The 16,424-nt window shown below is 41.1% G+C and overlaps 1 protein-coding gene across 1 annotated transcript in view; it reads left to right on the top strand.

The window, feature by feature from the left end:
• The first annotated feature begins 5,709 nt into the window (after positions 1 to 5,709).
• Positions 5,710 to 16,424, top strand: part of pid1 (phosphotyrosine interaction domain containing 1) — a 93,193-nt gene continuing 82,478 nt past the window's right edge. The window contains exon 1 of the mRNA XM_067995063.1: positions 5,710 to 6,235. Within this exon, the coding sequence (XP_067851164.1) occupies positions 6,206 to 6,235 (30 nt within the window). The 5' untranslated portion in view covers positions 5,710 to 6,205. The remainder of the gene's footprint in view (positions 6,236 to 16,424) is intronic.

Genomic DNA, 16,424 nt, shown 5'->3' with positions numbered 1-16,424 from the left:
TATAAATCACCAGCTCACAGGATAAGGAAATCCATTCAACCCATCTTTGTTCATCCATTCAGAAAGACTCCACAGTTCCCCATCGCAGTGTTTGTTTCTTAAATGATTCCAGGGCCTTTGCCTCCATTACCTCACCCAGGGGTTAATTCCACGTGTATCTCAATCTTTATGTGAAGAAGAGTTTCCTGTCATCAGTCCCAAATTTGCCTTTAACTAGTTTGAGCCAGTGCCCAATTGTCCTACTCTCACAGGTTTAGTTTGAAATAATTTTTTTGGATTTCCTTTTCCATACCATTTACTATTTTATATAATCTACAAGATCATCACTCAGTTGTCTCCTTTCAAGGCTTCTGTCCTCTAACATGAGGGTTGAGCCTTGTGGATCTTCGCTGAACCTTCCTATAGGATTTGGCTGCTTTCCCTTTTGTCTCAGTGATCAGAACTGGACACATTGCTCAAATTATGCTCTGATCAGAGAACCATACAGTTTAAGGATGACTTATAATGACTTGTCATGTAGGGGAGCAGTTGAGTCTTAGTTGGTAGATTGTAATATGGAATTCATGCTTCCAAAAGATTGAGTTAAGGAAAGTGTTCAGGGAGGGTGTGAGCTAAGAGTGCATGGTTGAAGAAGATGGTGTTATACAAAACATATGTTAGCTATTTTAAACAGAAGTATCTGTTATTGATTAAAATTATAACCTTGCGACACTAAAAAAAAGCCACACCCAGAATACACAGTACCATTCCTATTTATGCTGTTTTCACCTTTCCCTGATCTAATTATTCATTAGTCTAAACTCTTTAAACTGGAATTTTGTTCATCTTAGGAACCCTTTTAGAAAAAGAATTTCATTTCTTTGTAAATGGTGGCACCTTACCATCAGTGTCCCTTTTAAAGAAAAATGCAACAATTGCAAAGATTCAAGTCCCGGAGTTCAAATGAATTGCCACAAAGCTGCCCCGTAGCATAATGGGGCTGAATTACAAGAAGATACTGGTAAAACTTTGGCTTCTCAACCTAGAAAGAAGGTTACTGAGAGATGATCTTATCGAGATATATAAAATATTAAACAATACAGAAAAAGTAGATCCAGGACACTACTTCAAGCTAAGCAGTGGCGGTAGGAGAAGGGGACACAAATGAAGCCAATAAATGGGAACCACAGAATCATTTAGGAAACAACTGAATGCTGTGATAAGGAGATTTTAGTGTCTTTCTAGATGGGTGGCCTAGAATAAGCCAACTGGCCTTCTACAACAAACTTTATCTTGTGACTGCAGTCACCAGAACCTCAAAAAGGAGTCTTCACATATCGTGTCCATCTGTGTCAACATTAAGTCCATTTTGTATACGAAACATTAATGATCCAGTGCCATTGCATAATGGACTCAGATTTGTATCTGCAATTCCGCATGTGTGCGATTTTCTGGCCTGAGGGGAAATGGCAAAAAGAAGCCAGGAAGGGAATAAAAATCAGCAGGCAGGTCACATATCTCTTAGTGACAGGCTGACGAGTAGCGATAGCAAAAGCCTGGAAGGGATGTCCAGGAAATGATGCTTGGTCCGAGAGTGCCTAAAGCCCAGGAAAGCAATTAGGTTCAACAGGGGAGAGGCGAAAAAAAAATTTCTAGGTTTTTCTATTAAAAATAAATATAAATTCTGTATATGCAAAATGCATTGGGGAATGTTATAGCACACTGGAATAAACTATCTCACAATTCAAGATGATTAGGCCCAAGATATCCATCTGTAGTTTGTTTCCTGGGGAATATGCTCTTTCCAACTAGTAATTATATATTCCTGACAGGTATGCTGACAACTGTCAGTGAGGTGAGCAACGGATTTCCGTGATGTGTGTGATCCCAGTGTAACTGCCGGTAGACTTTCCCCACAGGTTTTCTCGGCCCTACTTTCTGAATCTCACAATCTGACATCTGATTTTCTAGGTAGCAATGTTGCCAGGCTTTGATGAAAGCACCTGTGTAACTGAATAAAAGCAATTGTTTTAACCACACCTGCCTATGAGAGAAATACATCTGTTTACTGTATATATATATATAAAGATAACAAAGAGCTGACAAAACACAAAGCAGAATAACCATTGGAAGATCAAGCATTCCATTTTAACTCCCTGCGAGAATGCGACAAAGTAATTTTTACGAGCTGGGCCTCATTAGCATGCCATTTACCAATTCCCATACAAAACAGCTAGAAAGTCAGTGGGGAGCAGCTGCTCAGCTGTTAGAATCGGGCGGCTGGAAGCCACTGCCAGGAGCCGAGAGGGATGGTCCCTGGCACAAAGTAAGTACTCCGGGAGGCGAATCCTGGTCAGGTAGGGAGGAAGCCCAGTGCAGGTGAGGCCCAAGGTTTCCTTGTGGGTCCTGGAGGAGCACTCCTGCTCCTCTTGGCCTCCAAGGAATTTTTTCTTTAAAATGTAAAACTTACTTTACTCGTAGCTGCTGTTTCTGGCAGGTTTTGCCTGGCAGGGAAGCCACCACTGCTCCTTCACTCAGGTCTCAGGTTAAAATGGCAGATCAGGCCCCGATGCCATTACCAGAGCCCTATTTGCATATTTATAGAGGACCCCGCAGGTTTGGGGCAGATTGCAGTCGGCCAAATCAGGGCAGGAATGGAGGGAGCGTCCCCCGCTCGATTTTAACTGCCCGCCCACCCCACCCCCTGCCTAGTTTCCACTAGGCGGATGAGTTATAAACGAGCCACAGGTGTCTTGTTACAGTGAGAAACTGCCTTCCCCTTCCTTCCCCTGATATAAGCAACAGTTTTATCATATCACAGTATAAATATAGAAGTCAGGAACTTAGTTTTACTATGAAAGTCAAGATTAATTCACAGTACAAATAAAATTAGGTGAACCATTGAAAGAGTCCTAATGGGACTCAGTAAACTCTACAAATAATGTATCACTTAGCACATCATTTATGCAATTTCAGTAATTGGCTTCTGTCATGGTAAAGAAACCTAAAGGATACTGTTTCAGTAACAGCTTCATTCTGAACCAATTTATTACTCCATCCTCACACTATTCGTGACTACCATGATAGCCTTGAAAACAAGACAGCTCTTATTAGCTTCAAAGTAAAGTGAGTGCAGAAGTTTGAATTTTATTTTTATAGTGCATGCCCAGACACCGCAGCATGCCTTTTACCAAATCCATTATTCAAAACATCTTTGAGACCAGAGGACAAGAAGAACTTTATATGGAATCATCAAAGTTCATCATGCCAACCTGGGCATTAGGACACTGATTGAGTGTCAATCTCAGCAGAACAGTCTTGTGATTGAAATAGTCCCTGTAGTTCTTAGAATAGTCACAGTTAGCAACATTTGAAACCGCACTTAGCAAATAAACTCTGCAAGCCATAAAATGGGAATCTCTGGCAAGGTATGCTTGATCTCTGAAACAATGGGTATTGGTTCATTAAAACATTAATTATGGTCTCATTTTGTCTGAATTATCACATAACATTTTATGTTATAAAGAGATCTGTTCACTTTTTAGTGTCTCTCAAGCATCCCCTGTTCCAGTGTTTATGGTTTTAAAACTGTTGAAGACAGAGGAAGCATTACATTCCCAAAGAACCAAATCACCTCTAATTCACTACCACCGCATGGAATTGCAATGGATTAAGCTGCTTCCCATTATTCATTCCAAAAATCCCAAACATTTCCCTTTGTATGCTTTGCTGGATTTTCTGGTTATATTTACTGGTGTTGTAGGGCTTTATTATAGCAATTGTGGCATATTCTGATGGATTCAAAGTGACAGTTCTGATGGGATCATTATTGTGCTCTGAAATTGTCTCAAGTGTATATTTTGAGGATAAGTTGACCACAACGAGATCAGCATTCGAAGTAATCTTACTGATATATTACAGGGACTTAATACAGTATCCATGACTTGGACTCCATGGTTGTATCAATGAACCTTGGGATTCTACAGAAATAACTTTAGGAACCATAAACCTTTCTCTGTTCCATCTTCATCAAGGTACGACTGTTTATTGTGTAACTGAAATGATGGGAACTGTTACTGTGCCATGTCCTCCCTAGGGGACGTATGGACCAAATGCAGTTAGAGTATAAATGTTAGACCCAACTTGTCCTTGAACAACTCTGCTTCAGGCGGGCGCCCTGGTCAGCTACCAGGTGCCCTAACCAACATGGCACACAGCACATGCCCAGCGCAGAATGAGCGTGCTATTTTGGATCTATCAGTCCTCATTTTTTTGGCCTGGGTCTTCACCCCTTCACTCTCTAATTTGCACCCAGGGAAGGAAATAAGAGTTCCCTGGGCACAAAGCCGAGAAAAATCAGCCCTGAAATATCTTGCAGCCAAGATCCATGTGAAATTTCCAAACTGTGGTATTGAAGCACAACTCAGGCCCCAGGCTCCACAGAGAGGGGCACCCCCTTGCAGGGAAAACTTCTTGCAGATATTTCAAACATTAAATGATCAATTTTATAGGTAAGGTTAATTTTTGTATACTTTTTTTTAAAAATACATTTATGTTACAAATGTAATTTTTCCTGTATGTTCTAGAAGTGAATGAGAAAGAAAAATAGCAAATGAAAGAATTTTGAAAACATTGTTTAATTGGTTCTCTTTATGATTGTTGCCGGTTCCAGTGGATTTTTTTTTAATGAGTCATTTGATTTGGAGGTTTCCTGTAACTGGACGAGTAGGTTTAGTCGTCCAGTAAATAGAAATAGTTTTTAATTGCTTCTCATTTAATCAATGTAATATATCAGTCAATCAGTATCATTATCATTAACAGACAGTAGTTATTTCAGCCAATCATGATCTTTACTCCGACTGATACTCTTGAGGTCAGATACCTTAAGGTGCAATGATCAGTTTTAAGGATTGCCATTCAGTTTTGAGCTGTGATGCACTACAGACGTGTGCATTCCGTGAGAATTTTATATAGAAAGACTTTTTCTAAATTACAATATTGATTTTTTTTCCCCAATTAAACATAAATCCAATTCTGCTGCAGTTCTGCGGGATGTCACTGTCAATATCGGTGGGCTGAGTGAACTGTCCTTTTGCAGTCTCTGAACCCGATCCATATTCTGAATACCACTGCCAGACTGTTTTACACACAGCTAGTGGCACAGGGGCAATCTTGATAGGCTCGCTATCTTGTCTAGCCCTGATCCTGGCTCAGAGTGGGGGAGGTAGTCACTAAGCATCATTGTGTTACCAAAATCATTATTGTCCGCTTCTATTTACAAATATAATTAAAGGATGTACAAGTCAATTTATCTGGTTGACAATATAAAGAAAAAGAAAGACTTGCGTTTATATCGCGCCTTTCACGACCTCAGGGCGTCCCAAAGCGCTTTACAACCAATTAAGTACTTTCTGAAGTGCAGTCACTGTTGTAATATGCACAGTATACACCCTACACATAAATCACAGACATATTTAGCAGCACAACCACAGCCTAACGGCAGAAAAGCCAACAAAAACTATCACGGAGGAATGGTCAACAGCCTTGGTATCGCTAAAATTCAGTTATGAAACCCACTCCCCTTCCTCTCCTCCCAAGGCTGTCTGCTTGAGATCGGGACCTTACCACATGGGGTATGGAGTGACATTTCTCAACGCCTCAGTTAACCCGAACAGTGGCCGAAGTGAATGGAATCGGGAGGTCAAGTTCAACAAGTTTATTGTTGGGTGGTTTTTGCACTGAATGTGTTCAATGTACACTACAGATTTATTATTACATTATAAACATACACGAAAGAAAGTGCGAACTGTAATGCGAGTGCACCACTTGGAGATGTTTAAATAATGAGGGAGGCTAAGAACTGGGAGCAGAGTCTATCAGTCGTGACTGTTTATATATCTATGTGTGTTTGTGTCTGCCCCCGGCTCCGTCAGCGACCTCCCCCTTCCCGGCTCCGTGCGAGCTACAAATGGGAATGAGGATCTAGCTGGGTTTTTTCCGCCTCTGGATCTCCGCCTGCAGCAGCAGCAGCAGCAGAGTAGAGTAGAGCGGCCAGAAGAGGAGGGCGAGGGAGAAGATTCAGCGAGACGCCGATCCCACCAGCCGTGCCAGCGGGAAGCAGCTACCAGCTATCCAGCTCGCCCCAGTGAGCCACCCAGCACAGCAGCCGGAGAACCGAAACCACCTCCAGCCCGCCCATTGCCACTGGCCCGCAGGCAGGTCCAACATGTGGCAGCCAGCAAGCGAGAGACTGCAGGTAAGAGCAAGTCCATCTCCGCTCTATCGGTGCTCAGTGTCGGCGGCTGCACTCTGCTCACCCAGACCTTGGCTGTCAGTCCCCGGGGAGAGCAGCTCTCATTCCTCTTACTGTCTGCGGCGATCTCTGTACCGGCACAGACGCTTTTGGTATTGTTTTTTTCTCTCTCCCTGAATAGCACGGTTTTCAGACACTTTGCAATCCCTTCCACCAAAGGGAGGCGAGAGAGAGAAGAAGCGCGATCGTTATAATCTGTAAAGCAATATTTTGTCTCCATTCCCAGATTCTAATATCGAAAATAAATCGTTGTTTTGGTCGATTTCACAACCAACTTCCCTGTCCCATGTGGTAGCAAATCGCAGTTGTGTGTGTATCTGTACTGTATGTAGAATAACCCATCCCTCTGATCTACTGCGGAGACCCAGCAATCTGTTGTACACTGAATATTGGTAACAATGTGAAGTCTGAAGACTATGGTACAGCATGGGCTTGTTAAGGAGCTCCTACACAAGAGGGGTTTCTGGGCAGAAATTTCATCAGATTCTTATGCACACTCTCGCAACGTTTAGCTGGGATGGGCCATGGAGGAACTAAGGCTCCTTGTGTAGTTGTGACCAGCTGAAAGCGAATCATTTTCAAGGAATGGATCTGCAGAGACAGACAGACCTGGTGTGATGGAATTTGCTCTGACACGTATTGAGAGCTCAAGGAACTGAGGGTTATCGAGGCTGTCCCAGACTTGCTCCTCGCCGTCTTTCAACCCCCATCCCCTTCCCTTTTGTTATAAATTTGACCCAGACTTGTGTCAGTCACGCTGAACCAGAATTCACAGTCCGCAGAGACTGGAAAATCACCAAGGTAACCGGGCATAGCTCTTAAAGCGGCTCCTTATCCCTTTCCCATTTTCGGTAGATATATTAGTTTCATTGCTTGGAGCCAACAAACAAGTGAGCCCTGTGTTCTTCGGCCAGCGGTTAAACACGACCACCAGTACATTGGTCTGATTACTAAAATAATATTGAATTTACTTAAGAAAATTTAAGGTCCGAGTCCAGATTTCTGAATGAGGAATGGCGAGGATTCACTTCACAGACTTGGTACAGTAAGGTAGCCTCATTTAATATCGATTCCCTGGGATTCTGGGTGAGGAAGGACATATTGTTCTTGGGGAGAGGAGAGAGAAAAAAGCAACGCTTTTCTGCTGTCCATGAGTAAGGGAAATGGAATGAGGGGAAATTATACAATATCTAAGCAGATAATTGTAATTTTCAAATGATAAAATAAAACTTGATAAAATGACTTTAATGACATTATTAGAATGTTTAATATACTGTACATGGCACAATCATTGAGGATGTGATACTTTCGGGGTACTACCTTGCATATTGATATAATGACAAAAAATACAATGTATTGGTGTACCAACATGCGTTGGTTGGATCTGGTCTATACTTGCTATTCAGAGTGTCAATTTGGATCAGCTGGTATCACTCTTCTGTGTTCAACCCCCATTCTGGGACTTGAATACATAATCTAGGCTGAACCCCAATGCAGCACTGAGGGAATGCTCCATGTTGGGAGTGCATCTTTTTGACAAAATGTTAAACCAAGGAACTGTCTACGTTTTCTGGTGGGCTCAGGAGGAATTAAAAATGAATTGCACAGTCCTATTGGAAGAGCAGGAAGTCCCGTTCCCCCCATGTTCTGGTCAACATTCCTTCCTCAGCCAACACCACAGAAAATAATATTGACTGGTCATTCATCTTATTGGTGTTTGCAGGATTTGACTGTACACAAAAGGGCTGCCACATTTGCCCACATAACAATCACTGCACTTTGAGGTAATTTATTGTATTGGATGTTTTTGAGAAGTTTGATACTGTGCTACGTAAATTTAACTCTTTATTCCCTGTGCGGTGAATACTTGAACTCGGTGGAGCTATCTAAAGGAGGCTCGAAGAGGAGGTGACTTCCCTAATCTACTGAAAGTGAGGATAAATTAGAAGACAAGATGAACTAAACATTCACAGCTTGCCCCTTAGGTTAAAATAAAAATGATCCTTTTTATGAGACGTTTCTTCATTGGCAAGAATTAGGAAATGTAAATTATCCCCATGTAGATGATTGGAATTCATGGATTAATGGTTGGCTTTATATGTGCCATTGATGTAAAGTTTGATAACAGAAATGGATAATAAAGTTCAACACATGTTTACAATCTTCTTGAACTGCACTGTTGAAAAACATGAGAGGTGACCCAGGCAGGTTGGTTCAAAAATTGGCTTGGCATTCTAGCTGTCCTTTGTGCAATGCTTTTGGTCATCAGTTAATGAAGTTCAAGATACTGTAGGACTACACATTACCAAATGTTGCAAATCACTTTAGACAGTCATGTTTCAAGCACAAAGGGTCGTATTTACAAAGTAAGGACAACAAAAGAAAATAGGATTTCAGGAGGAACTTTTTTACTAAAAGGGTGGTAAGTATGTGAAACAGATTACTGGCATGGGTGGTGGAACAAGAAATCTTAATGGGTTCCAAGAAGGAATTAAGCAGGTTGTTATCAACAAATAGGATTCAGGGTTATTAGCAATGTGCCAAGGGAATACTGTGGATAGGTGGGCTGTATGGACTGAAGCTTTTCTCCTGTCTGAAACTGTTACTATGTTACTATATAAGAGAAAACAACATGAAAGCATTCAGAGAGTATGAGAAAATGCCATGAGCTAGACAGCAGTCATGTTCCAAAAGGACATAGCTCAACCTCTCTAATGGGGTTGTATTTGGGTGTCATAACAAAAGTGTGTGGTAAAAAGCACCATGTTATAGAAAGGTCCAAGTCATAATGAGGGACATGTCATTTGTTTTGGTCAGCTGGTCTTCCTTAAACGTGCAGAAATCCATCACCAGGCTTATGAATCTCCAAATCAAGCAACTGAGAAATACATACAGGTGGAACTTCTGTTTACCCGAAATGGAGTCAATTCTGCATATTAGGTTTATTCTTCACTCCCATGTGCCTGGAAAGCAGGAGCATGACTGGAGCAGAGGAATTAGGAGTAGAGACCGAGCGTTAGTTTCTTTGAGGTTTGAAATTCCCCAATCTTCTATTTTTAGTGAGATGGAGTGCTTGCTCCTAATTCATGCAAAAATATTTAAATGAACACCACTCATAATTACATGGGATTTGTGTCAGGTTTGCCCTTCTGGATACCTACATTCAATGCCAATTACCAGGCTTACTCACCATCAACTACTTAATCCAACTCCCCATGAGTGGTTTGGCAAGGAGACGTGCCCGCTGTGAGACTGACTCCCCCCAGGGTGCTGAGTGATAAGTTGGTTTAGACCAAAGCAATCCCTCCCTTGCAACTATTTCCCATTTTGCCACAAATCTACTTCACAGTTTGGTAAAACAGACATACTGGGCATCCAAAGGAAATCAATCCTGTTTGTAAGAAATGAAACAGACATGCTGGGAGTGTAGAGGACATCTGTCCCTTTCATAAGGAAGTTAAATAGACATGCTGGGAGTGTAGAGGACACCTGTCCCTTTCATATGGAAGTGAAATAAACATGCTGGGAGTGTAGAGGACATCTATTCTTTTCATAAGGAAGTGAAATAGAAATGCTGGTATGATATCAAATGAGGGGATTTCCCTATAGAATAGTCCCATCACGTAGCATATGAGTGTAACTGCTCTGTTTCCAGACCATTGAGGATAACTGTGCGGATTGATTTTAAAAACAAGCAAAAAAGACCACTACTGATTGGACTGGTCTGTACCAATTTATACTCCTATCAAAGCAGGTCATGAATCATCAAAGGCTCCAGAGAGTTCATCTGCTTCACATCCTTATCAGTGGGATAAATATCACCTGGGCTTCACAGGCGAGGCCTCCAACTATTGATGTTTCAGGAAATAACAAGATCATTTCTAAAATAATTACAGGGAGCATGTGGAGAAACTATGTATTGCAAATACTTTCACAGAGAGTCCCATAGAAAATTACTGCCTTCCTTAAACCAAACACTAACCTTGTGCAGCATTAAGCGTAACACATGAATTCAGTTCAGCTACGATCATATTGCTCAAGACAAAACTGTAAACAGAAAATATTGGACTTGATATATGATGCAATTCCAAATTGGGCAATGATCAGGACTGTATTTAATAGATACATAATTAATAATAATCTACCCATGGCTATCCCTTTAACTGGATATTAACTGAAACTTTTGTAGATAACAAAATCTAAATTTTTCTTGTGTAGCATGGACTTTATGTACATTTCTAAATGAAAAGTTATATAAATATGCAAAATTCTTGTCCATTTCTCAATCCATAACATGTTAGACAGTAGCAAAAATCACTACTGGAATGAACTCATAAGAGACATTGAAACTCAAGTCAAAGACAGAATAAAAGGGAACAATCACTATAAGGAAATATTTGAAAATGAGAGGGATTGGAAGAAATACAGAATCCTTCTTTATTTATTATGGGATAGGAAATGTTGAAACATTTTGGCAAACTGAAAATATCAACCTTGCCCATAGAATAAAATATGATATTAGGTTTTCTCCTGGTTACTGATGGCCTCTATATTGGGCTCCACAAAAGACGCATAGAAGGCTCTGGGTGGCATCTTATGAATCTTCCACTGGTCTACCTGAAATGGTGGCAAATCAAAAGCAATCAAAAGAGGGATATCCCTGAGCTATGCATGCCAGGGACAGATTTCAGATTATTGAGGTATGCGCTAATATCTCCATCAGAGGTCCGCCATCTTTGTATGGGGCATGTTCAGATGGTTGAGCTCATTTAGTGTATGAAAGATGCACAACACCACATTTGTCAGAGGTACTGTGGCTTTAGGGAAACAAACTGTTTTTGTACAACAATCTATCAGAGGAGCTTAATAACAAATGAACTGCATTAATCATGGCTCGCTGATCACAATCAATATTATCGTCCATCAACACCTTCCATATAAATCATTCCTTGCAATGCAGTTTGTGCAGGTGGGAGGCTCACATTCCAGCTGATCGTTTGTTATTTGACTTGTGGTTTGTTCACTCAATTGCGTAACCTCTGCTACTGTAATTGTTTAATGGCAGTCTGGTTAAGCAAACAAAAGAAATCAATGGAAGACTTCCAAAAGTTTGGAAGTGAGGGTTGTTTCAAACAGTTAGGGGACAATCAATTGTAAATAAATTCATTTTCACAATTAAGAGAACAGCTATAGTGCTGCCGGCATTAACTGTCTTCCACATTTGGACTCCCCAGTTTTACAAAAGCCTTGAAGAGGATGTGACTTGCAGTTATTTGTCTTTCAAAGTTGTTTAAAAGTCTATTATCCAGCAAAGAATGAGATGTGAGCATGTGATAGAATTTAACAACTCTACGATCACTGAGAATCTAACAGCATCAGCCAAACGTCAAGATAAAATGAACAGACATTACAGTAATCCGTGAAAGAAAAGCATTTGATCAAAAAGCAAATGACGGTGTTTTTTTTAATGTGCACTTTCAGTAATTTGATCAGCTTGAGTCTCACTGAGATGACACAATGTTTGTTTTCCCATAATGAACTGTGCCTTTTCCATTTAAAAAGAAAAAACTTGAATTTTTATAGCATCTTATCACATCCCTTAGAAACATTGCAAAGGACTTCACATAGAATTAATTACTTTGAAATTAAGTGACTATAGGCAAGCACACGCAGCCATTCTGCATATAGAAAATCCACAACCATCAATGAGATGAATGATCAGTTAATCTGTTTTTTAGGGACAAATGTCAGCCAGGAGACCAGGAGAGCTCCCTCCTCTCCTGAAAATAGTGAGATCTTTAATTACCACCTGAACAGGCAGACAGAGTTTTAGTTTAACATCTTATCTGAAGGATAGAACCTCTAACAATGCAGCACTCCCTCAGTACTGTACTGGAGTGTCAGCTGAAGTCCCAGAGTGAGGCTCGAACTCTTGATTCAGAGACAAGAGTAGTACCAACTGTGCTGAGCTGTAGCTCATTTAATTCTTAAACCCTTTGAGAATAGGGGGTGAAATTTAACTTCGACAGGTGCACAAAATGGGTGGTAGTAAATCGGCCGCCCGTTATCACCCTATCTGATTTTCCTTTCCATTTAAGTCAATAGATAGGAAAATTGAGCTGAGTGTATAACAGGCTGCCGAATCGCTACTGTCCATTTAGCACCTTCGCCAGAGTTGAATTTCACCCCATAGGAGCATGTCAGGTAAACAACCAACTTACTCAGACAGAATAATAGGATTGTTTACTTTGTGGATTGTTAAAAAATAAAATATATACTATATTGGAGTATTTTTGATATAAATTATCTTTTTTAGCAGGGGTTAACCTCTTTCGCCACAGTGTTTCTAGTGGAGGGTAGGTTTGTACTGAGTTTGGATGGATTCATATCCCAGGTGGCAGACTGGACTGTACATTGATCAGATACACATATTCAGGGCCAATGTTTTACAGTGACTAAGAAGTCATGTTCCATTTTTACTGCATTACATTGTGGGATTTTTACCATTTTTATGGGGATTGTCGTCCATGATTCCATCCATTTATAATTAGGTTCACTGGTTTATATTCTGTTTTTATTACATAGGATTATGGGATTTTCCAGACTACACTCAGCTCTACCTCTCCTCCACTTCCCTTGACTCCTCCACTGCTTCTGTAATGTCAGACTGCTGGTCTGACATCCAGTCTTGCATGAGCCACAATCTCCTCCAGTTAAACACCGGAACGACCAAAGCCGTCGTCTTCAGCTCCCACCACAAACCTTGTCGCTGATTCCATCACCATTCCCGGCCACCATCTGAGGTTGAACCAGACTCTTCGCAACCTCAGCATCCTCTTCAATCCTGAGCTGAGCTCTCCATATCCTATCACACCTATTTCCACTTCTGTAACATCACCTGCCTCCTCCCCGGCCTCAGCGCATCTGCTACTGAAACCCTCATCCATGCCTTTGTCACCTTCAGACTACTATTCTAGGGCTCTCCTGCCCAGCCTCCCATCCTCCATGCTCTGTAAACTTTAGCTCATCAAAAACTCTACTGCCTGTATGCTATCCCATACCAGGTCATCACTCTTGCCCTTGCTGACCTACATTGGCCCCCCCCCGGCCCCCAACACCTCAAATTTAAAATGAGCATTCTTGTATTTAAATACCTTCATGGCCTCACTCCTCCCTATCTCTGTAACCACCACCAGCCTTACAACTTCTCCTCCCAGAACTCTCTGTTTCTCCAAATCAGGCCTCTTGTGCATCCCACCCTGCATTTGCCCCACCATTAGCGATCGTGCCTACAGCTATCTAGGTCTGCTCCTCTGGAATTCATTTTTTAAAACCCCTCACGTCTCCACCTACCTCTCTTCCTTTAAGACCCATCTTAAAACCCACTTCTTTGAGAAAGGTTTTGGTCAACCCTCCTAATATATCCTTGTTTGGATCAGCATCCATTTTGTCTGATTATGCCTCCATGAAGTGCCTTGGGACATTTTTCTGTGTTGTACAAACAAAGCTTTTGTTGGTATTCTTCAAGGTTTCCTTTGAGCTCAGGTTATTGTGTTAATATTACATTTATTTTTATCGATGGAAGGAATTACATTTGAAATTCAGTTTCTAGACTAATTACATTTGGCATCACAAAATGAAATTGGTATTTTAAATTAGAGGGCACAGTTTGTTCTGTTTATGGATAGGCACTGTTAAATAATGCAATCGCGATGTGTAAGAAACTAAAACAAAGCCAAGTTGACTCACAAAAGCAAAATACAGGTCTACCAAGTGTTAGTACGGAAAGCTAAGAAAACTGTCTTTTTACTTTTAACAGCCCTGAGATGAGTAGAAATCCAGCTCCAAGAGTTGAGTAAAATCAGTTCTGAACAGTTTCTACCCATTTCCAATTTGGGATACGTCCAGTACAAAACTGCCCATCAGCACTAATTGGCTCTAAATTGGCAGAGGTAGGTCACATGGTTGGTTGCTATAGGAAATGGGAAAATGGCAATAGTGCACCAGGGGCTGGTCTTCAGGGGCTGTGATTAAGTCTCAGTAGGAGCGTTTTATTCTGTGTTCAACCTATGTAATACATGTTTTTCGAGTAGTACAATTTACATAATCCAAGTTCTGCCCATCAATATCAACATGTTTGTCTTCCATTATATGGAAACTTAGGTCTGAGAATGTGCAGAGGATCCCAAAAGAATTATAATTTTTATGTTAAAACTTTGGTATATTCTACTAGGGGAAAAGAAAAAATAATCCAGAGACAAAAAATTTCAAATGTGTGAATATTTATGTCAATGTTATATAATAGGCCGATTGTCAAGAAAGTAGTTATTTCAGGTTGAGTTGGCAGTTTACAGTAAGTGAATCAGAATTATTGCCTGCCCAGTTTCTTCAAATTGTCCAGCAATATTGCTTAATCAACCAGCTCCTGATGCAGCTAAACATCAAATATACTGCGACTGCTGATTAGATGAAAAAGTCAATTGTGGCAAACAAGATTTGACAGTAGTAATAAATAAGAAGTTTCTGACATTGATCAATTTGTTAAATTTTTAGCAGTTGAACGATATGGGATCTGCGTTTGGACCCTCTACTGCTCCAGAATTTAAATGTTCTGAATTTATATCTCAGAAATTAGAAAGTGTTACTGTCCTTGGGGAGCTATTAGGCAAGGTCAGGTCCTGGAACAGTTTGGAAGAACCTAATCTACCAGCTCCATTCAAACACTGCAAGGTCGAAAGCAGGGTAAGGTTCATGCTGAAATGCTAGCTTTTATAATACTGCTTTCAGATATTTTTTCTTAGATTTTACTAAAACTTTAATCAATTAAATAATCAATAGCATAAGAAACAATTGGTTTCATGGATTATACCTCATGTATAAAAACAACGGTAAGACAATCACAGCAGCCATCTGTTTAAAGTATCCATGATGTGGAGATGCCGGTGATGGACTGGGGTGGACAAATGTAAGGAATCTTACAACACCAGGTTATAGTCCAACAGTTTTATTTGAAAATCACAAGCTTTCGGAGATTATCTCCTTCGTCAGGCGAGTGAGTGAAAGCTTGTGATTTTCAAATAAAACTGTTGGACTATAACCTGGTGTTGTAAGATTCCTTACATCTGTTTAAAGTATGATGTGGAGATGCCGGTGATGGACTGGGGTTGACAATTGTAAACAATTTTACAACACCAAGTTATAGTCCAGCAATTTTATTTTAAATTCACAAGCTTTCGGAGGCTACCTCCTTCCTCAGGTGAACGATGTGGAAATGAAATCCTCGAAATGAAATCGCATTTATAATTCACAGAACAATGCTTGGTGATTACAGACAGTTTTTTCAACTGCCCGTTGCCAAGGCAATCAGTGTGCAGACAGACAGGTGTTACCTGCCAGGTCTCAGAATATACAAATCACCAAAAAAAACAACAAACAAAAAAAAACAGAGATAGAGAGGTAGAAACATAGAAAAGACAGCAACTGACCCGTTATATTAAAAACAGATAACATTTGTTCGCTGGTGGGGTAACGTGTAGCGTGACATGAACCCAAGATCCCGGTTGAGGCCGTCCTCATGGGTGCGGAACTTGGCTATCAATTTCTGCTCGACGATTTTGCGTTGTCGTGTGTCTCGAAGGCCGCCTTGGAGTACGCTTACCCGAAGGTCGGTGGCTGAATGTCCTTGACTGCTGATGTGTTCCCCGACTGGGAGGGAACCCTCCTGTTTGGCGATTGTTGCGCGGTGTCCGTTCATCCGTTGTCGCAGCGTCTGCATGGTCTCGCCAATGTACCATGCTCTGGGGCATCCTTTCCTGCAACGCATGAGGTAGACAACGTTGGCCGAGTCACAGGAGTATGAACCATGCACCTGGTGGGTGGTGTCCTCTCGTGTGATGGTGGTATCTGTGTCGATGACCTCCTCAGGAGACTAACACGGGACGCAACCAACAGAGTACCCTTTGTCGTCCAGTACTTCCCCGGAGCGGAGAAACTACGCCATGTTCTCCGCAGCCTTCAACATGTCATCAATGACGACGAACACCTCGCTATGGCAATCCCCACACCTCCACTACTCGCCTTTAAACAGCCACCCAACCTCAAACAGACCATCGTTCGCAGCAAATTACCTAGC

The sequence above is a fragment of the Heptranchias perlo genome, chromosome 13 (assembly GCF_035084215.1).
Source record: "Heptranchias perlo isolate sHepPer1 chromosome 13, sHepPer1.hap1, whole genome shotgun sequence".
Classification (NCBI taxonomy): Eukaryota; Metazoa; Chordata; class Chondrichthyes; order Hexanchiformes; family Hexanchidae; genus Heptranchias; species Heptranchias perlo.
This window is presented reverse-complemented; position numbering and strand designations above follow the sequence as displayed.